Consider the following 22512-nt stretch of genomic DNA (forward strand, 5'->3'; position numbering starts at 1 on the left):
TGCATCATAAGGTTTCTAGATCCTGGAGCAATGGAAACAATATGAGTTTCAAATGGAAAGATATGTTCACAAATATTTATCGGTTGTTCTCTGATTTGAAAACATAACTAGAGTCAACACCTGTTAGCTGCCAAGTCATCCAGAATGCTTATGAACTTTCAGAACGGACACCAGTCAAGTCCCATGATGATCCATATGATCTTAATTGACATGAGGGCAACAGTGGCAGTTAGAGAGACTGATCAAGATGACACTCAATGAAGGAAGGTGTATCACATATTTATTTACAAATTGGTATCACAATGAATTCAACTTCTTTGAGAAGCAATTTAGTAACCCCCAATGTAAACATAAGATAAGAATCGCATGTCAGCTTTCTCTTGACAGATATGTTGCTGACTAAAGGTGGCCATAGACGTAGAGATCTGCTCGTTTGTCGATATCGCCAAAATGAGCATCTCTCTCCCCGATATGCCTACATTGAAGTGGGCGATATCAGGCTGATCCGATCGTGGGCTCTAGGGCCCAACAATCGGATCAGAATGGATCTGATACCGCCAGTTGGATCGCGGGACTGCATAGACGCACAGATGCAGCTGAGATCCAATGCAATTTTTTAACCTGCCTGATCGAGATCTGCCCGACTTTCGGCCAGATATCGATTGGGGAAGCCGCCCGTCAGATGGCCCCACACATGGACCAATAATCTGCCGACTGTCGGCCCATGTATGGGGGCCTTTAGAAGAAAGTAATGTCCCAAATAGTGATGTGCGGGTTGACCCAAAGCCCAAGGGAAGCCGCGAGTTAGGCAGGTTCTAGCTGTGCTGTTCTCCTCATAGTTAATTGCTTACATTATTATCAATCCTTCTTATCTATGTTATTTTCTGTGCATTGTTGTACTGCTGCTTTCTGCTGGACAAAATTTGCATGCTGCACACCTCTGTTCTTGTTAGTAAAGTTTTTCCTCTCAGGGGCGTGGTTTTCTGCAGCTCAGTCCTTCTCACTTCCGGCAGCCATTTTCAGTGCCTCATTACTGTGTGACTGGACATTCAGACATTTTGGGCTTGTGAAGGCATCAGTTTTTGACCAGCAGTTAGCCTCAGGAAAGTCATATACAGGACAGTATTGATACCACTACTACAGAACAGTATTGTATCACCGTATATTGCTGTATTCTGGATCAAATAAACCCAGGCTGATTTCATCCCTGTGTCTACGTTTGAATCCATCCAACCTGAGCGTCTGCCGGTCCGGTCTGCCCCACTGCTTGGATACGAAGGTAGGAAGTCACACAGCTACTATTAGTTATACCTTCATTCGCCTTCATGTGGGAACAGAACAGTCAAAAACTGCCTTAATGCCCATACCCTGGCCACAGATTACCTCACAGTTCAGTTCCACACTCAGGAATCTCCCTGGCAACAGGCCCACCTGCAGCAAATCTGCCCAGATACAGTGCACGTCACAGAAGCCAAAGAGCAAGCACCACGTGTCTGCAGTATCTATACTCTCACCTGAAAGTCCTCCACAACCCATCAAGCCATTTTCTACGTCCTGTATTAACCTTTGCTCGCATAGTACAAGAACTGTTAATGCACGTGGGGTCCCCCTCCATCCAAACCCCACAATTCACTGAAAACACTTTAGGAACCTTGTCAGGGTGCCTCGGCGGAGCTGCACTGCTATTTACAGCCCCCAATTCAAAAGTTTATTTTCTTAAAGAGACAGCGCACCTTAAATCAAAATGGCCGAAAAAGACCTCCCACAGTTCCCCAGTGATGAAACAACGATAATGCAACCTGATACTGATCATTATGAAGAACAGGAAGCAGATTCCACACTTCCAGCAGACCAAGTCGTGCGACCAAGACGCTCTCTCAAACCGACAATAAAAGTCAGAGAAAACTATCAAACAAGGAAAGATGAGCTATGCGATAGCCTGGAAGAGCTATGGGAACGGGTCTCCTCCATCATGTCAGGACTTAAATCCTCGGGTGATGCCACAAGCTTACAAGTTGCTATAGGGCGGCTGAATACAGCTCATGAAAGATATAAGAGACTGTCCACAAGGTATATAACCTTTCTAAAAGATGTTAATAATGATGAAGCCCCGTCAGAACTGAGCAAGGCAGAATTAATAGACGGACAAAGAGACGCCATGGTGCTGCGTGCTAAAGATAAAGCGGAACTCCGTATCTCCCATCTGCAAGAAACTAGATCCCACAGATCAAATTCATCTAAACATTCCTCTCGGTCATACAGATCATCGTGCTCAAGAAGCTCAGCCCTAAGCGACCGACTACTAGAGGCCCGCATAAATGCAGAGCAATCCAAGGTGAGACGCTCCTTCACTGAAAAAGAAGCTCTCGCAAGGGCAGAAGCAGAGACAAAAAGGGCAGAAGCAGAGACAAAAAGAGCAGACGCAGAGGCCAAGATAGCAGAAGCAGAGGCGGAGGCTAAGAGGGCCGCAGCAGACGCAGAGGCTAAGAGGGCAGAAGCAGAGGCTCGAATAAAGATTCTTGAATCAGAGATGGAAGAGGAAATTGCATTAGCTAAAGTAAGACTACTTGAGCAAGCATTGAGCCAAGGCCTTGACCCAGTCTGCTTGCCACCACAGGAGATAGATGATCCAGCTGATCGCACCAGTGACTATGTACTGAAACAGTTACCTGTACCACCCCCAGTTTGCAGTACTGTCCAAGCCGACAACACTGAAACCCTCAAGTCGACTCTACCTACAGTGCCAGTGCCACTCACAGCACCTGAGCAACCTGATGACGTTCACCCAGATGTGCCCTCTCAAGGACAGGTGTTACAGCAAAAAGGCTACCCGGCATTTCCCGGCCTACCGCCACAGCTCAAGCAGCAGTCATCACAATCTACAGAGGCTAGACCACAGCTCAACCCTGCAGCAACATCATTCTACCCGGAAGCATCTCACCCTTTCACGCCACGCAGCCCACACGCCCTGGGGGCATCACAAGTTGTCATGGCAACAAGCAGTGAGAAATCGGATATGTCCGAGTTTGCCAGGTTTATGGTGAGCAGAGAGCTAATTAACACAAGTCTCTCAAAATTTGATGACCGTGCAGAGAGCTACAGAGCCTGGAAAGCAACCTTCGAAGCCGCCATTGCCAACCTCAACCTGACCGCAGAGCAGGAGCTCGACCTCTTGATCAAATGGCTGGGCCCAGGCTCCACAAGTCGTATCAAGAGCCTCAGAACTGTCTATGTGGGACAAGCAGAAGCAGGTCTCGCTGCCGCCTGGCAGAGACTCGAACGTACATTCGGCAGTGCAGAAGCAATAGAGAAAGCCCTATTCAAGAGACTGCAGAACGTCCCAAAGATCAATCTCAAGGATGTCCATAAGCTTCAGGATTTGAGTGATCTCCTCATGGAATTAGAGCTTGCCAAAAGAGACCCTCGCTTGACCGGCCTGTGCTACCTGGATACAGCCCATGGAGTGAACCCAATTGTCGTGAAGTTACCCTACAGTCTGCAAGAAAAGTGGGCGGCATCAGTCTCAAGGTACAAAAGAGTGCATAACGTCACCTTTCCCCCATTTATTCATTTCTGCAGATTCATCGATGAACAGTCCCAGATGAGGAACGACCCCAGCCTCGATTTCCTGGAGTTCAACACTACAGCTTCAGCGACACCATCTTCAAAGTATGAAAGTGTCTTGCATAAAAACAGAGACTTTAAGAGCAGCGTGAGTGTCAGAAAGACTAACCTACCACCACCTGCAGCACCCACGGGTAAACAGTACAATACCTCATCAGTAGACAAGTCCTTCAATCGTGAATGTCCCATTCATAAAAAACCACACTCACTGAACAAATGCAGAGGGTTTAGATCTAAAACCATGCAGGAGCGGAAGAAAGTTCTCAGCGAGCTTGGGGTATGTTTCAGATGCTGCGCTTCATTGGAGCACATGGCTAAGGACTGTAAATCCATCATCAAGTGTGAGGAGTGTCATAGTGAAAGACATGCCTCAGCTATGCACCCAATTCCGCTCACCAGAGACTCATCAGCTGTCTTCACCACCAGTCCTGCTCCAAGTCATGGCGGGGAGCCTCAGAATCACGCTAACACAGCCACCGCCGTTTCCTGCTCATGTTTGGAAGTATGTGGCGACAGCCAGAGTGAGAAATGTTGTGCCCGAATATGCCTAATCAAGGTCTATCCAGAGGGACTACCAGAAAAGGCAGTAAAAATGTATGCTATCATTGACGACCAAAGCAACCGGTCCCTAGCAGGACCTAAATTCTTCGATGCCTTTGGAATAGAGGGACCATCAGAACCCTACATCTTAAACACCTGCTCGGGCCGCATAGAGACTAGCGGAAGGAGGGCACAAGGATTCATTGCTTCTCCCATCAATGGGAATACAGAAATACCCCTACCAACACTGATCGAATGCGATCAAATACCTAACCATTGGGATGAGATCCCTACCCCAGAAGCTGCATTTCACCAGCCACACCTAAGGCACCTTGCCAACGTTATCCCACCTATGGACAACAACGCAGAGATTCTACTCCTGCTCGGCAGAGACAATCTAAGAGTGCACAAGGTGCGCCAACAATGTAATGGTCCCGACTACACGCCATTTGCCCAGAGACTGGACTTGGGATGGGTAGTCATAGGAAATGTATGCTTGGATCAACCAAGAATTAACTCCTTCAAAACGTACGTGCGTGGAGATGGACGCACAACTTGCATTAAGCCGTGTCCTCATCACTATGAAGTGAAAGAGAAGTCTCCAGACCTCATACAACCACCTGACATAATTTCTCCTCTCTTTGCTGACAACTTGGGGAGATCGGTCTTTCGCACAACCAAAGATGACGATAAAGTAGCCTTGTCAGTAGAGGACAGAGAGTTTGTCAAGATAATGGACAGTGAGTTCTTTAAAGACAAAACCAATCACTGGGTCTCTCCATTACCCTTCCGAGCCACCAGGGTAAGACTCCCGAACAATCGAGAGCAAGCGCTATCCAGATTTAACTCTCTTCAGTGTACCATGAACAGCAAACCTGAAAAATGGCACTATGTACCATCCAAACTCAATCCAGCAGATCATGCCACTAGGCCTATGTCTATACGTTCTTTTACTAACTCTTCTTGGCTTACAGGTCCAGAGTTTCTGCTACGAGAGGCGGATGAACGTGTACAGGAAGACTTCAGCATCCAGGATCCGGATAATGATCCAGAAATCCGCGCTGAAGTTAGTGCATTAGTCACTGAAGTAAGGCAAGCCTCCAGCCTCCATTGTCATCGCTTTGAACGTTTCTCCAGTTGGATGAGACTCATCAGAACTATTGCAAGGTTAGTGCACATCGCTAGATGTTATCGAAATGCTCAGGAAGATAAAGATTGTCATGGTTGGCATGTCTGCCATAAACCCTTCTCTGCTGAGGACATTTCTCATAGCGAGTCTCTCATAATACGTCACGTCCAGCAGGGAGAATTTAACGTAGAATGGAAGTGCTTGTACAACAGACAGCAGATTACCATAAAAAGTCCTCTTGCCAACCTAAATCCATTTATAGACAGTTTTGGCCTGCTCAGAGTTGGTGGTCGTTTGAATCAAGCCCACCTAGGAGTTGCAGAACAAAATCCTCTAATTATTCCCAGCAAACATCATATCACCGTGTTGCTGATCCGATATTACCACAAAAAGGCTGAACACCAGGGCAGACAAATCACCGAAGGCAAATTAAGGTCTGCAGGTCTTTGGATTATAGGTATGAAAAAACTTGTAGCCCGAATACTGCATGACTGTGTGCACTGTCGCAAAGCAAGAGGGAAATTGCTACACCAACAAATGGCTGATTTGCCTGCGGATAGACTATGTTCAGAACCGCCCTTCACCTATACTGGCCTGGACGTCTTTGGGCCATGGATGGTGTCCGCACGCAGAACCCGTGGCGGTCACGCAAACAGTAAACGTTGGGCTGTGCTATTTACTTGCATGAGTGTGCGAGCCGTTCACATAGAGGTGATAGAATCCATGGACACATCCAGTCTCATTAATGCCTTAAGACGGTTCTTCGCAATCAGAGGACCAGTGAAACAGTTGAGGTCAGACCAAGGAAGTAACTTCATTGGAGCCTGTAGAGAACTGAACATCGACACTAAGCCCATTCAAGATCAGTTGGCGGAGAAAGGTTGCACCTGGATCTTCAATCCTCCTCATAGTTCCCATATGGGGGGTTCCTGGGAGAGAATGATCGGGATCTCACGCAACATCTTAAATTCTATGTTGATGGATGTAAACTCTTCAAGACTCACACATGAGACTCTTGTCACCCTTCTTGCTGAAGTTTCGGCTATTATCAATTCAAGACCCCTTGTGCCAGTGTCTATGGATCCTGAAACACCAGCCATACTGACTCCAGCTACTCTACTTACCCAAAAAACTGAGAATACACTAATGCCTAGTGGAGAATTTACTCACGCGAATATCTACCAAAAACACTGGAAACGTGTACAATACCTGGCGGATTACTTCTGGAACAGATGGCGAAAGGAGTATCTCAATATTCTTCAAGGAAGAAGAAAATGGCAACACCAAAAACCAAACTTGAAAGAAGGAGACCTTGTATTGATGAAGGAGCAACAAACCGAAAGGATTGCTTGGCCTATGGGACTAATTACAAAGGTTTTCCCTAGCAAGGATGGCAAAGTCCGAAAAAGTGGAGTTGAAGATCTTCAGGAAGGGCGAGCTTAAAACGTTCGCAAGGCCAATTAACGAACTCATTTTGATATTACCAATTGAGAACGTTCCTGCAGGATGAACAGGACTGAAGTTGAACTATAGACATCTTCTCCATTACAAGCCAAGAAAGCCAACTATATTGTTATGTTTATTGCATTCTAACATGTTTTTGTTGCAGGTTTGTGTTATATTTCATGGACATTCGTCATAGTGAAATCTCCAAAGTAAATTTCAGACGGGGAGTGTGCTGTTCTCCTCATAGTTAATTGCTTACATTATTATCAATCCTTCTTATCTATGTTATTTTCTGTGCATTGTTGTACTGCTGCTTTCTGCTGGACAAAATTTGCATGCTGCACACCTCTGTTCTTGTTAGTAAAGTTTTTCCTCTCAGGGGCGTGGTTTTCTGCAGCTCAGTCCTTCTCACTTCCGGCAGCCATTTTCAGTGCCTCATTACTGTGTGACTGGACATTCGGACATTTTGGGCTTGTGAAGGCATCAGTTTTTGACCAGCAGTTAGCCTCAGGAAAGTCATATACAGGACAGTATTGATACCACTACTACAGAACAGTATTGTATCACCGTATATTGCTGTATTCTGGATCAAATAAACCCAGGCTGATTTCATCCCTGTGTCTACGTTTGAATCCATCCAACCTGAGCGTCTGCCGGTCCGGTCTGCCCCACTGCTTGGATACGAAGGTAGGAAGTCACACAGCTACTATTAGTTATACCTTCATTCGCCTTCATGTGGGAACAGAACACTAGCTGACCGCCGCACAACCTTTGAGGGCTGCAGAGGCGGGTTTGGGCTAAACTTCCACATGCACCCATCCGGTCTGCAACCTAACTATGCCCTGCTGCAGCCAGTGGTGGAGTCCTTTTATACTTTTGCTCCTGCTCACCCCCGCCCCTTCTGTGATGTCAGAGAAGGGCAGAGAGGGTGAGGGGGTATAAATACAAGCACCTGCTGGGTTAGGGTCAGGCGAGGGTTCCAAATGACCGAGTTAGGGTTTGGATGCAGGTTGACTATTCGTTGACCCGCACATCACTAATCCCCAAATCCATCTTTATTTTGGCTTCACTTGTCTGAAACAATTGTTTCTTATACACTTTTATTTTAGTAACTTTAGCTAATGGGGCACAGGGTGGCTCCTTACCAAGTCCCATATTGAACTCCACAGGAGTGAGGAAGCCATTGTTGCTTTGGTCCAGACTGTCAAAAACAGCTTCTAATTGCTCCGGGGAGAGGGGTAGCTCATTCTGCAATCGCTGATGGGAGAAAGTAAAGGGTTAGAGGAAAATTTCCAGTGCAAGTCAAAGTTTTGAGCAACACATATACAGCTATCATACACTCACTGACCCCATCTAAAAACAAATGCTTTGTAAGGCTACAAATTTTTTATTATTGCTACTTTTTATTATTCATCTTTATAGTCAGGTCTCTCCTATTCATAGTCTAGTCTCTTATTCAAATCAATGCATGATTGCTAGGGTATTTTGGACCCTAGCAACCAGATTGCTGAAGCTGCAAACTGGAGAGTTGCTAAAATAAAAAGCTAAATAACTCAAAAACCACACTTAATAAAAAATAAAATCCAATTGCAAATTGTCTCAGAATATCACTCTCTACATAATAAAAGTTAACTCAAAGGTGAACAACCCCTTTAATTCTCACCTGAAACTACACATGGTAGGTTCCACTTATTTTAATAACACATTGTCATTGGGTAAACAACAGGGCAAGTAAACAGCCTGAATTGCTATAAAAAATAGCATTAAGCCTTAGGCCCATAGCACACTGGGAGATTTGCTGTTAAATCTGTGTTACCACGGGCATCGAATCTCCCTAAAAAAACTTCTAGAAAGTCTTTTTGGGAGATGTGTCTTCCGCGGTTGTCAGGGCCGGAACTAGCGGTAGGCAGAAGAGGCAAGTGACCAGGGTTCAACGAAAGTGGGGGTGCCAAGCATGTATCTATTCTTTTGCCTACCCCTGGTCAGGACCCTTGGCGCACTCCGTGACAGGGAGGGGGCGAAGTGGCTGGCCGGGTTGTCTTGGGTGCCTGGCCAGCTTTGCCCTGGCATGGCAGTTGCACAGATATAACTGTGGGCAACAAAGCTGCCTGTGTGCCATCACCCTTAGATTGCTAGCTTCTTATTTATACAAACCACCTCCAACCCTGCCATGCTTACCTGAAGATCTCGTTTGGTAATTAATCCTTTATCTTCTTTGTCACAAAGCTGGAAGAGTTCATGAGCTTTCCCCATCATTTCATCTGGTTCAGCAATGAGGGTTGAAGGTGGGGTTCTTTGGACCTTTCTGTGTCCTATCCTCGTCCTCATACTGGGAGACATCCTCCTTCGAGACCCTAAGTGCTCCATGTTCCTGGGAAAGAAGCTCCCTGCTGCCCTAAGGGTATGCACTCTCCTTCTATGGAGACAGTCAAAGCATGGAATCCATCAAGAGAATACCTTGAAATAAGAAATAAAGAGGGGACAATTGAGATAAAGGCTCTATTATTTATTGAAAATGCCTTTTTTTAGGTATACCGTATATACAGCGTTCCCAGCTTACATAGGTTCAGAGTTGGTAACTGCTTTGCCTTTGGATTGCCTGCTTTGTGGATGTGGCAGGAGGTCAAGCACAGCAGAAAAGCATTGCATAATAATAAACACAAGTGCCCTCTCCTACTTCTATTCATATATCAAATAAAGCAGCAGCACTCCAGTATTGTTGAAAAAAGTGAAAAACTTTACTCAAATGCCATAGGCAACGTTTCGGGCTACGCAGGCCCTTTGTCAAGCCATTGACGGCTTCCACCGGGGGCTGCAAGGAGCCTAATCCGCTTTTGAAGCACACTTCAACTACATTTGCTCTCCTACTTCTATTGAGACTTTGATCCATCTGTATCGTTGGGGAAAATGTCGGGAAGGGCCCATACACAGGCACAGAAGCTGCTAAATGTATAACCAGCTTTAGGCTAATACTACACCTGGCATTTTGTCTGCCATCACATCTTCCATTTATTTAATGAAGTACCATTTAACAAGTAAACCACATAGCTGTTCATTTGAGTCAAGATGTGGTTTCCTTCAAAGGGAAAACACTTACAATAAATATGTACAATAAATTTGCACATAGAAATAAGTACCAGTTAAAATATTTGAAATTCTTAGTTTTAAAACACCTAAATCCAAGTCAGTCAGCTTGTTTCAGCTATTAAATAAAGAACTAAAACGATAATTAACTAGCATTAGCATTTTCCTGTTTTCTGCAGCTCAGAGGTTTATCTAATACATGGCAACATCTGCAGATTTAGCAGCAGTAACGGCAATATGGTTCATGGTTGTAACTTCCAGTGCAAGAACTGAGCTTCTTGGTGCAACTCCCATAGAGACCATTATAGTCAAATAAGTCTAATTTTTCAAAAATGATTTCCTTTCTCTGTAATAATAATACAATATTTGTACTTGGTGGTAACTAAGTTGCATGAATCTATATTGGTGGCAAACATTTTCTTAGGTTTATTTCATGATTCAAAGATTTTTAGCAGACTTAAGGTATTCAAAAGATGGAAAGATCCCTTATCTGGAAAATTGCCAGGTCCCAAGCATTCTGGATAATAGATCCTATGCGTGTATGTAATTATAAATCAGTCAGATATACAGGGTCATTCTTTATAATGCCTGAAGCAACAATTATATCGAGATTTATTGAAACCCATAGCAAATAGCTCTCAAAAATATCTAAAAGGAATGTTCTGTGCAAATAGTGTCCATACACTGATATTGAATACATGTCTGAAAACATTAGCAGACCTTCTGAAGCACCAGGCTATAATACATAAAAAGAGATAGGTAAGGCCTCATGTAAGATTCAGATATTTAACATCACTAATACTTAACATATATGACTTATACAACTGCAATGGTATTTATATGTGTTTTGATGAACGCAACGGCCTTCAGAACAGATGGAATGCCAGGTCTTACAGGTACAACATATAAGAACTTAGAATGTTCAAAGATTCAAATACATTTTTTATTCTCACTGTGCTGCAACGGACTGATTCGAATTCTTTGCCCTGGGTTCCATAACTTCCATTAGTTTATTATACAGACATTTACACTACTAAGCATTTAGTACTATGCGTCTCTAGCTAGGTGCATGGCTTGCCTTAGGGTTTTTGATCCCTACACACCTGGCCGGTATTTTACCAGCCTGGCCGGTAAAAATGATGCTTGATGCCAATGTTATTTATAGGAAAAAACGGCAAGACTATAGGAAGGCCGGTATTTTTTTTCCAGAAAAGGTGGCAACCGTGTACACATGCCATTGCCTACACCTACCACGGAAGCTTTGAACTATGCCCGGATGATTAAGCATGATGGTAGTTTATCACTGCTGAATTTCTCCAAAAAAAAAAAAGATTTGGGTCCCAGTGTTGCACAATGCAATGTGAGCGTGACAAACACAGGATAGAAAGGAGTATAGAGTGGGCCTGAAGCACCCCCCCCCCCCCCAGTATTAGTGCTTACTGTTCTAGACACTGTTCAAAAACAAAACTGAATCCAAACGTGGCTTAAATAAAATAAAATCAATTACAAATATTTTTTACTTATTGCAAAATAAAGCAATGTGTCTCAAATTTTCCCTTTAGGACCTTTGCTAAATCTACTGTTATTTGACCTGATGAGGAAAATAAACAAAATTGACAAAGGCCCTAACTGAAAGACGTAAAACAACAGAAAGTCTCCTTGACGCCACAACCCAACACAGAGTAGCCAATGGAGACCAAGACTAATAGTGTACAAGGGCTATGTATACACATATTGTCTGTGCTAAGCTATAATATTACAAAGAAAGACGATCAAGGTTTTCTCTTGGTTTTTAACACATTAGGGGTAATTTATTGATGCCCTGAACACAAGTGCAAAATCATGCCCCTTAGTGCTCATTCAAAAAGCAGGGCGAGGTGCCAGCAAAATACTCTGCATTCAAGGCAGTCCTGTCTTTACTGCCTGCCATGGGCCAGGCAGGGTTGGAATGAGCTGGTTGGACACTAGGAAAAAACACTGTGGGCAGGGTCAGACTGGAGTAATGGGGGCTGCCACATGAAGGCCTCTCCAGGCAGTCATCGGGGGCCCCCTCCCGGCTTCCCTCTGTGTGCCTCCCTCTCGTGCCTCCTGGGTTCCCTCTGTGTGAGCGCCTGCGTGAACGCTGGTACGTCACAGGCCTGCGCAGAGTTTTTTTTAAATGGGGTGCCCTGTTTTTTTTCCCGGGGGAACATGGCTGGGCAGACGGGGGTCCATGAGGGCCGGGGCCCACCTGTTTTTTTCCCGGTGTCCCACCAGCCCAGTCTGACACTGACTGTGGTCCCCGGCCCTCATGTGCCCTGCCAACCCAGGACCACTCAGATAGCATGCTGTTGGAACTCCCCAGTCCGGGCCATCCCCTCTCACCCAATCACAGCTGTAAGTTGAGGAGGAAAGAGTTACTCAATGCAACATTGAGTAACAGGAGCACCATTTTTGCCTCATTGGCACAGCACCCCTGCACATGTGGGGCAGACGTCGGGAGGGTGGGCCCTTGAGAATTCAAGGAGGGTCCTTGGGGTCACAGCACCAGTGGGCCTCAGACACCCCAGTTTTACGCAGGGGACAGGAAGTAAGTACAGGACTCCTCTGCAGCCTAAATCATCCAATCTAAATGAGTCTAAATTACCTCCAAGTTAGGGGAAACAGGGGTACACCGATGAACCACCCCCTGTCCCCACTCCTTATGAATACAGCATTAAATAACTCATGAACTGCTGTCTACATTTGGGAAGCCAAAGTCCTTGCACTCCATTTTGAAACCCAAAGACCTGTGCTGCCATTGCTCACCCACAGGGCAAGGGTGCAAGTGTAAAAAGCATGGCACCTCGCACCCTTGCTTTGTAGTGAGACCCCCTCTAATGGCAAAAACATATATTAACCATTGCAAAAGACTAAAAATAAATAAAGGGCAAATTGTGCTACTCTAATGAAAACTTCCCAGTCTCTTATTCAAATCAATGCATAGTTACTAGGGTAATTTGGGCCCTAGCAAACAGATTGCTGAAATTGCAAACTGGAGAGATGCTGAATAAAAAGTTAAATAACTCAAAACAATAAAAATTGAAAACCAATTGCAAATTGTCTCAGAATATCGCTCTCTACATCATACTAACAGTTAACTCACTGGTTTCTATGGATTACAAGGCTGGGAGTTCAGGCAAATCTTACTATGTTAAAGCATAACTCCCACTGATCTTTGCACAGGCATTGTCCATTTATCTTTCTATCTAGTTCTCACAAAAGAAAAGGCTGCCTTTCTCCTATTTGCTGTAGATATGCAGGGAGTTTGAACTTTATACAAAAATAGCTGTTATTATTATAATTTCTTTACACAAATCAAGCAGTGACCTTTCCAGAACTGGCATAGAAACTAATAACTGCCTGATCCTCCTTAGAAATGTTAAAGGGGTTATTCACCTTAAAATTAACTGTTAGTATGATGTAGAGAGTGATAATCTGAGACAATTTGCAATTGGTTTTAATTTTTTATTATTTGTGTTTTTCGAGTTATTCAGCTTTTTATACAGGAGCTCTCCAGTTTGCAATTTCAGCAGTCTGGTTGCTAGATTCCAAATTATTCTTCCAACCATGCATTGATTTAAAGAAGGGACTGGACCATGAATAGGAAATGACAAGAATATAAAGATAAGCAAGCAAGTTAAAGACAAGCAGGATGGAGTCAGATGAATGTGGCAAACCATTCAAAAACTATAAAATAAGAAAAACTGAAGGCCAACTGAAAAGTTGCTTAGAATTAACATTTTTTAATTATTTAGCTTTTTGTTCAGTAGCTTCCCAGATTGGAATTTCAGCAACTATCTGTTTGCTAAGGTCCAATTTACTCCAGCAACAAGGCAGTGGCTTGAATGAGAGACTGGAATATGAACTGTAGGCACACTGAATAGAAAGATAATTACTAAAAAATAGCAATAACAATAAAATTGTAGACTCACAGACCAATAGTTTTTTTGACCCCCATTTGCAAGCTGAAAAGGGCAAATAATTTAAAAACAATAAAACAATAAGAAAAATAAAGATCAACTGAAAAGTTGCCAATAACAGCACATTCTATAACTTATATAGGGGCAGATTTTATCAAGGGCCGAATTTAGAGTTCACGGGAGTTTTTTTAAAATTCGACTAACTGCAATTTATTAAAAAATTTCCATTTTTCAAATGAATGGGATCGACCCGCAAACTCGAATCGAAGTCTAATCTCCAAAGAAAAGTAGATTTTCAGGAAGGCTGCAAATATGTCTGGACTGAGAATTGAAATAGGCCCTGGCATTTTTTTTTAAAGCTTTTATTTTTGCATTAACAAGAACACAAAGCATACAGTGGGAAAAAATTAAAAAGGAAAAAAGGGAAGGGGGGAAAAATAAAAGGTTGGGGAAGGGGGAATTGGTGGTTGGGCCACCCGTTGGACAGTCCAGGAGACATATTATGCCCAAAGAGTTAGTCCATGTCCGTGGTGGTGTCTTGACATGAGGTCCAGGGATCCCAAATTTTAGCAAATTTTTCCGGGCAACCTCTACTCAGGTAGGTCAGCCTGTACATAGGAAGAGCATCATTAACCAATTTTTTCCACAATGGTACCGTAGGGGGGTCTCGGAGCTTCCACTTTAAGGCCCTGGCATTTTAGGTACACAGAGGCCCACACGGAGGACCAAACAACCCCCACCAGCCCACTAAATAGTGACTTTCTATGGCACCTTATAGCAGCCCCTCTGGCATTTGCAAGAACCCACAGATTGCCAGTCCGGGAATGGCTACAAACAACTCCAAACGGATCCCAGGACGAGGCTAAAACAGTAAGTTGGCAGGTTTATGGTGGCGAATAGTCAAATTCAAATTCTGAAAGGGCCAGTACATGATAAATTTTGAAAATTAAGTTGTTTTTTTTAAAACTCGAATTGAATTTTAACTATTCCCTAGTCGAATTTAACAATAAAAAACTTAGAATTAGAATTTCAAAATTTTCATTTGCACTTCGACCCTTGATAAATCTGCCCCTAAAAGTTAACCTAAAGGCGAACAATCCCTTTAAAGTGAAACTCTTTTATTGAGCTTGAAATATACAGTGACATCAATCTTGTATTGGTTACTCAACAGAAAGTGTAGCTATAAGCCCATGGACTGCAGGTAGGGTTGTCACCTTTTCTGGAAAAAGATTCCAGTCTTCCTAAATGTTTATCTTTTTTCCCTATTGGGATCAACCATCCTTTTTACCGGCCAGGTGGCAACCCTAGCTGCAGGACAAAATCTGGTGCAGGCCCCTTATTCCAGTGCCTTGAAAAATTATTTACGGTAGTTCTCAAATTTTTCTTCAAAACCCTACACAGAAATGTCTTCACTATATTTATGTTGTGATGACCCTGCAGTGAAAGGGTTAACCCAATTCCTGGTGTTGTTTTGTCCCCATACTCCATCAATCTTCTGTGTGTATTTAGACAAGGATAGCTACACAAACACGGCTCTGGAAAGTTCCTCTGCACTTCCAAACAGAACACGTGGTGCTGAGCTCACCTGAGCATAATCTGGCTACGTGGCTCCCTTGAGACTTTCCACTGAAACATTTAATTCATGTGGAACAGTTGGTCACGAGTGCGCGGGGGTTTGGGGATTATTGAAACCAACAGTGTTTCAAGGGAAAGTAAATAATCATTTTACAGCTTTCACTGCTTTTACCAAACTCAAGGGAATATCATTGTGCCCAGCACACCAGCATGCCTAACTTATACTAGTAAACCCTACAGCCATAACTGGGTACAGGTATGGGACCTATTATCTAGAATGCTGGGGTTTTCCGGATAATGGATCTTTCCATAATTTGGATCTAGTCTACTAGAAAATCAAATAAACATGAAATAAACCCAATAGGCCAGTTTTGCTTCCAATAAAGATGAATTATATCTTTGGTAAAGTCAAATGCATGGTAATGTTTTATTATTACATAGAAAAAGGAAATCATTTTTAAAAATGTGTTATTTGCATAAAATGGAGTCTATGGCCTTTCCATACTTTGGAGCTTTCTGGATAACGGATCCCATACCTATATATACTTCATGTGTGTCTTTGTTACGCAAAAGTGAATCCATTTACTGGAATTTGGATTGGCTCATTTTCAACTTGCTTATTTACTATATCTTTACTAGGGATGCACCGAATCCAGGATTGGGTTCGGTATTCGGTCAGGATTCAGACATTTTCAGCCGAATCCTTGTGCCTGGCCGAACCAAATCCAAATCCTTAAAATCATGTGACTTTTCATCACAAAACAAGGAAGAAAATTATTTTTTTTTCAGCTCTATTTTTCCCTCCCCTCACGGATTTGCATATGTAAATTAGGGTTTGGTTCAGTATTCAGCCGAATCTTTCACAAAGGATTCGGGGGTTCAGCCAAATCCAAAAAAATGGATTCGGTGCATCCCTAATCTGTACTGTATTGTACTGTATGACTGTATTCCAGCCTCTATCAGCAGACACTTAATCATCAACACAAGTTGTGTTTTAGGTAAACCTTTAAATTAACTAGAACAAATACCCTTGGCTAAATAAAGTAATAATATGCCTCCCCCACACAATCACCAACAATCGTTGGTTACAGTTTGCTTTAATAATATTAATTAAATGACTCACATCTCAGAAAATCATTCTCTACATCATACTTTTCCCATGATGAGAGTGATATTCTGAGAAATTGGTTTTCATTTTTTTATTATTCGTGGATTTTGAGTTATTTTCCTTTTTATTCAGTGCTCTCATTTGCAATTTCAGCAATCTGATTGCTAGGGTCCACATTACCCAGCAACCAATCATTTAGCTGAATAAGAAATTGGACTATGAATATAAAGTAGCAATAACAATAAATGTTTAGCCTTACAGAGCATTTGTTTTCTTTAGATGGGGTCAGTGATCCCCATTTGAAAGCTGGAAAGAGTCAGATGAAGGCAGCAAATAATTGAAAAACTATTTTATAAAAAATGAAGACCAATTGAAAGGTTGCTTACAATTAGCCATTCTATAACATTCTAAAAGTTAACTTAACGGTAAACCACCCCTTTAAGAAGTCAGAAAAAAAGTTATCAGGGTTCTAAAGCAAAATCAATTATGGATAACACCATGGGGCACATTTATCAAGGGTCAAATATCGAGTGTTAATAAACCCTCAAATTCGACCCTCGAATTTAAATCCTTCGAATTTGAAGGATTTAGCACAAATCCCACGATCGATCGAAGTAAAAATCGTTTGATCGAACGATAAAATCCTTTGAATCTAATGATTCGAAGATTTTAAGCGATTTTAAGCCATCGATCGAAGGATTTTTCTTCGATCAAAAAAAGCTTAGAAAGGCTAACATTGTACCTCGGTAGGTTTAAACTGCTGAAGTATGTAGTCAAAGTTTTTTTTTAAAGAGACAGTACTTCGACTATCGAATGGTCGAATAGTCGAACGATTTTTAGTTTGAATCGTTCGAATCGAAGTCGAAGGTCGTAGTAGCCTATTCGATGGTCGAAGTACCCAAAAAAATACTTTGAAATTCGAAGTTTTTTTCATTCGAATCCTTCACTCGAGCTTAGTAAATGTGCCCCCATTTGTTCATATTGAAAGTGTGAGGTTGTGCTTTCATATCACCCACAAATGCTCAGTGCACAAATACAAAGTCCACATGCAGAGGGCAAAATACAATGAACCCTGGGCCCCAAGTAAGATTCAGAATGGGCCCTGGCATTTCCACACTAAATAAAAATCACGTATAATTTTCACTGGCTGCAACTAGGGTTGCCACCTTTTCTGGAAAAAAATACCGGCCTTCCTATGTATTTATCTTTTTTCCCTATTAATAACATTGGGATCAACCATCATTTTTACCGGCCAGGCCCGTAAAATACTGACCAGGTGGCAACCCTAGCTGCAACAAAGACTGAGACTGGTGTAGGAGAAACACAGATACAATGCTATACTGCAGGGTCGGACTGGGCCAGCGGGACACTGGGAAAAAAAACGGCTCTTGTGGGGCCCCACCGACCCAGATCCACACTCAGATCCTCAATTTGCTGGCTCCTTCGTGCCGCAAATGCCGGAAAAACAAGCGCACGTGTGTCGGCACGGCAGGGGGGGCCAGGGGTTCCGGAGGGGGGCCCTGGACTGCAGCCCCGGTGGGCCCTGGGACCCCTCAGTCCGACCCTGCAATACTGTATGAAAACCAAAGATTTGAAATTCCAGTCCCATTCATTCATTGTCCCTAGTTATACAGTTTGATATAACAGATAGATCTGTGACCGCTCTTCATGGAAATCTTAAGCTGGCCATAGATGTAAAGATTTTTAAAAGATCCAATCATTATCTCGAAATGATCGTTTAAATGTACGATGTGTCCATCAACTAAAAAGACCAGGCGATATCGCCAGCAAAACTGAAGAGTAGCTGCCTGCTTGGCCCTGCAAACATAGATAGATTGCACTGGGACCGATAAAGATTTTTAAACCTGGCCGATCAATTTTCTGACAGATGTCGGCCAAAAAATCGTGTGATCGTTCGATTCCCACTAACCGCACAATAATTTGGCGGATTGGTCGGACTGCACTGAAATCGGTCGTTCACAAAGAGGAATCGTCACATCTATGGGGACCTTAACACCAACTTGACATAAAGGCAGCCATACACTGGCCTATCACATACCCAAGGATATCCATCAGGATCAGTGGGTCGCCATACACGCATCAATAATCATTTAGTACAATATCAATGATACATGTATAGCCAACTTCAGACTCCAGTTTGGTGTCAATATCAACAAGCTAATTGGGTGCTAATGTTGTTATAGAAACCATTCAGTTTTGCACCTTGCTCTATGTTGGCAAATGAGTCTTAAATTATTGGGTCACATAAGATTTTTTACATTCTGTTTAGGCCTGTAACTAATTCTGTATACTTAAAGGAAATGCCTAATTGCTTGGGTGTGCCAAAAGTTAGGCACCCCAAGTGATTATATATATTTACCTCCCATCCTGAGCCGGTGCTCCTATCAGGAGAAAACTGTACTGGTCCGGGGGTTCTTCCAGCGAGCACCTCGGAGCAATCGCTTCCTTCTTTTTTCTTCAAATTTCCCAGGGCAGACACATGTGCAGTAGAACAAAATAGCCAACTTCTTCATTAAAGTTCGGCTTTTCGCGATACTGCACATTCACACCCATGTGAAGAAAGAAGAAGCGCAAAGCTGATCGATCTGTGGTGCTCGCTGGACGAGTCCCCCGACCTGTGCAATTTTCTGCTCATAGGGGCAAGGGCGCATGGTTCAGGTAAGTACATACAATCACTTGGAGGCTACTTTTGGCATCCCCAAGTACATACAGCCTTTCCTTCTCCTATAATGATCCCTACACACACACACATATAGATAAATACAGAATATGGTACTAGGGTATGTAATTTATCATACTTGCAACTGTGTGTTTGTGTGTGTGTGTGTGTATATATATATATATATATATATATATATATATATATATATATATAATGTCGGTACAGTGAACGCACTCCTCCCAGATTCAATTCTGTCGATGGTGGTGCGTTGGTCAAAGCTTAATGTTATAATCCAGTAAATGGACCCGCACTCGTTCATATTAGTGAAATAAATGTGCTTTATTCACAAGTTCATTTCCAACGTTTCGGTCCTCTCCTTGAAAAAGGTCCCAGAGAGGACCAAAACGTTGGAAATGAACTTGTGAATAAAGCACATTTATTTCACTTATATGAACGAGTGCGGGTCCATTTACTGGATTATATATACAGTATATATATTTCAACACGATATATGTATATATATATGTATATATATATATATATATATATATATAGTTGCAAGTATGATAAATTACATACCCCGTTACCATATTCTGGCTTGCAGATTACTTGCAACAGCAGACTATTATAATTACTTGCAACAGCAGAATATTATTCCGTAGGTACATGCAAACTTGCATAGCTATGTCCGCAATGTTTACACACCTTTGTGCTGGCTTTACAAATGAACAGCCAGATTCTAATTTACCTACTGGCAGAGAGTAGTAAGAATTTGCATATGTTTGGCTATGTTTGCAGGGCCAAACTAATAGATTTACTGCAGGAAAAGCCAGCAATAAAACTGAAGGCATGTCTGATCACTGTACAGTGCAGCCATTACCTTTGCTGAAATAGTTAGGAGTAAAATGAATGCAGATGTGAGCCGTGTTAAATTAAAAAGAGAGAATGGGACATAATTGTCCTCAAAATTTAAACAAAGGGATGTTAATGCCTATTATTCACATTCTTTCAGAAAAAAACTAATGCCACATTGAGGACATAACTGAAGCAGCATTAACAAGCAACAGCTGCAGTGGAGAGCAGTAAATACACTATATATATTTATAGGCTGAATTTTATAGGGGCAATTCCCATTTTTGGTGATGGATTCAAGTTAAACAAATCAGTGCTGTAAGTACCTCACTTAATAGACATTAATAGAATATAACTATTCAGTAGTACTATGAAACAGTGAAGCATTTTATTATGAGGGAGGTGTTCCCAGTGGACATCTGAGCATGGAGGGAGATGTAGTCCAGCAAGAGCTGGAGAGTTAAAACTGGAAATTCATGTATTGAAAACAGGAAGGGTAGGTTGAGTACTGGGATAATGACTATGATTATATGGTGCTACAAAGGGTGGCCGGTTATAGAGTAGTAAAAAGATAGTCTTACAATGTAGTAAGGTAGAGCTTCAATTTGCCAGCTCATCACTTTGTATGGGAAGCCAAAGCAACAGCCATAAACTATAAGATCGGCTTGTTTGGCAATGTCACCAAATGGGCAGATCTTTCCCCTAAGGTGGGCGATATCAGGCTTAATAAAATCGTTGGCCCTAGGGCAACAAGATGAGATTACAACGGCAGGGATACAAGCCATCAGAGCAAGGAACACATCATCTAGCCAATGTGGTCCTCAATCCGACAGAAAAATCAAACCTGCCCGATCGATATCACAATCTGATTGTTGGCAAGGGCAAAGCACATGGCTAAGCTAGATCTGACCCTCCCAGCCAAAGATCCAAAAACAGTAGGGCATCTGTATTGGTTTCAAAAAATGAGTATTGCAGTTGAACATATTATATGCAAATTTTTGTTGTGCCGCTAGATACGGCGGGTATGTCTGATAATACAGTTGGTACGATTAGATACAGCAGGTATATCTGATAATACAGTTGGTACCTCTAGATACAGAGGGTATATCTGATAATACAGTTGGTAACATTAGATACAGTGGGAATATCTGATAATACAGTTGGTAACATTAGATACAGAGGGTATATCTGATAATACAGTTGGTACCATTAGATACAGTGGGTATTTCTGATAATACAGTTGGTAACATTAGATACAGTGGGTATATCTGATAATACAGTTGGTACCATTAGATACAGTGGGTATATCTGATAATACAGTTGGTACCATTAGATACAGGGGGTATATCTGATAATACAGTTGGTAACATTAGATACAGTGGGTATATCTGATAATACAGTTGGTACCATTAGATACAGTGGGTATATCTGATAATACAGTTGGTACCATTAGATACAGTGGGTATATCTGATAATACAGTTGGTAACATTAGATACAGTGGGTATATCTGATAATACAGTTGGTACCATTAGATACAAGGGGTATATCTGATAATACAGTTGGTACCATTAGATACAGTGGGTATATCTAATAATACAGTTGGTAACATTAGATACAGTGGGTATATCTGATAATACAGTTGGTACCATTAGATACAGCGGGTATGTCTGATAATACAGTTGGTACCATTAGATACAGCGGGTATATCTGATAATACAGTTGGTACCATTAGATACAGCGGGTATGTCTGATAATATAGTTGGTACCATTAGATACAGCGAGTATATCTGATAATACAGTTGGTACCACTAGATACAGCGAGTATGTCTTATAATACAGTTTGGTACCACTAGATACAGCGGGTATGTCTGATAATACAGTTGGTACCATAAGATACAGAGAGTATGTCTGATAATACAGTTGGTACCATTAGATACAGTGGGTATGTCTGATAATACAGTTGGTACCGTTAGATACAGCGAGTATGTCTGATAATACAGTTGGTACCACTAGATACAGCGAGTATATATAATGTTAAGGTGGTGGTGGCAAAGACATGGGGGCCTAAAAGAGAGGGAATAGCCTGCACTTACAGAATATGGGATCCTGATCAGTGGGAATACTGGAAGCTGAAGTTCAACAACACTAGGCAGGGTTAGAGGTCGCTGCCCCCTGGTTTAAATAATAATTTCTCAAAACAGAAACAAAAGTTTTCAGTGCTGAGGATAGAGCCCAAAACCACTAAAGGCAGCAGAGTAGTACATGGGATGAGAAAGGGGACAATAACGAGGTTCCTTGTGTCATTATAGGGGTACAGAATAAGTATGACAAGGTAGCAGCCTATTTAGCACCTTTAATACAGCAAAACAGAGTCACGGGGGGTAAATCCTATTCCTACTGCTAAACCAGAAACAATAACAGTATTCACAGCTAATCAGCTTACTTGTGTTTAACAATGCAGCAGCCAAATCTTTCTGCCACGTAACACCTTAAGCCATGTCACACTCATTCACTACTCACTGATGTTAA

At 42.3% G+C, this 22512-nt stretch overlaps 1 protein-coding gene across 1 annotated transcript in view; it reads right to left on the bottom strand.

The window, feature by feature from the left end:
- cracr2b.L (calcium release activated channel regulator 2B L homeolog) overlaps nucleotides 1–22512 on the bottom strand; it is a 53105-nt gene that overhangs the window by 19920 nt on the left and 10673 nt on the right. Inside the window, exons 2-3 of the mRNA XM_018257534.2 lie at nucleotides 8918–9196; nucleotides 7885–7996 (exon numbers count right to left, since the gene is read on the bottom strand). Of these exons, the coding sequence (XP_018113023.1) occupies nucleotides 7885–7996; nucleotides 8918–9106 (301 nt within the window). The 5' untranslated portion in view covers nucleotides 9107–9196. The remainder of the gene's footprint in view (nucleotides 1–7884; nucleotides 7997–8917; nucleotides 9197–22512) is intronic.

Source organism: Xenopus laevis, chromosome 4L (genome assembly GCF_017654675.1).
Source record: "Xenopus laevis strain J_2021 chromosome 4L, Xenopus_laevis_v10.1, whole genome shotgun sequence".
NCBI classification, from domain to species: Eukaryota; Metazoa; Chordata; class Amphibia; order Anura; family Pipidae; genus Xenopus; species Xenopus laevis.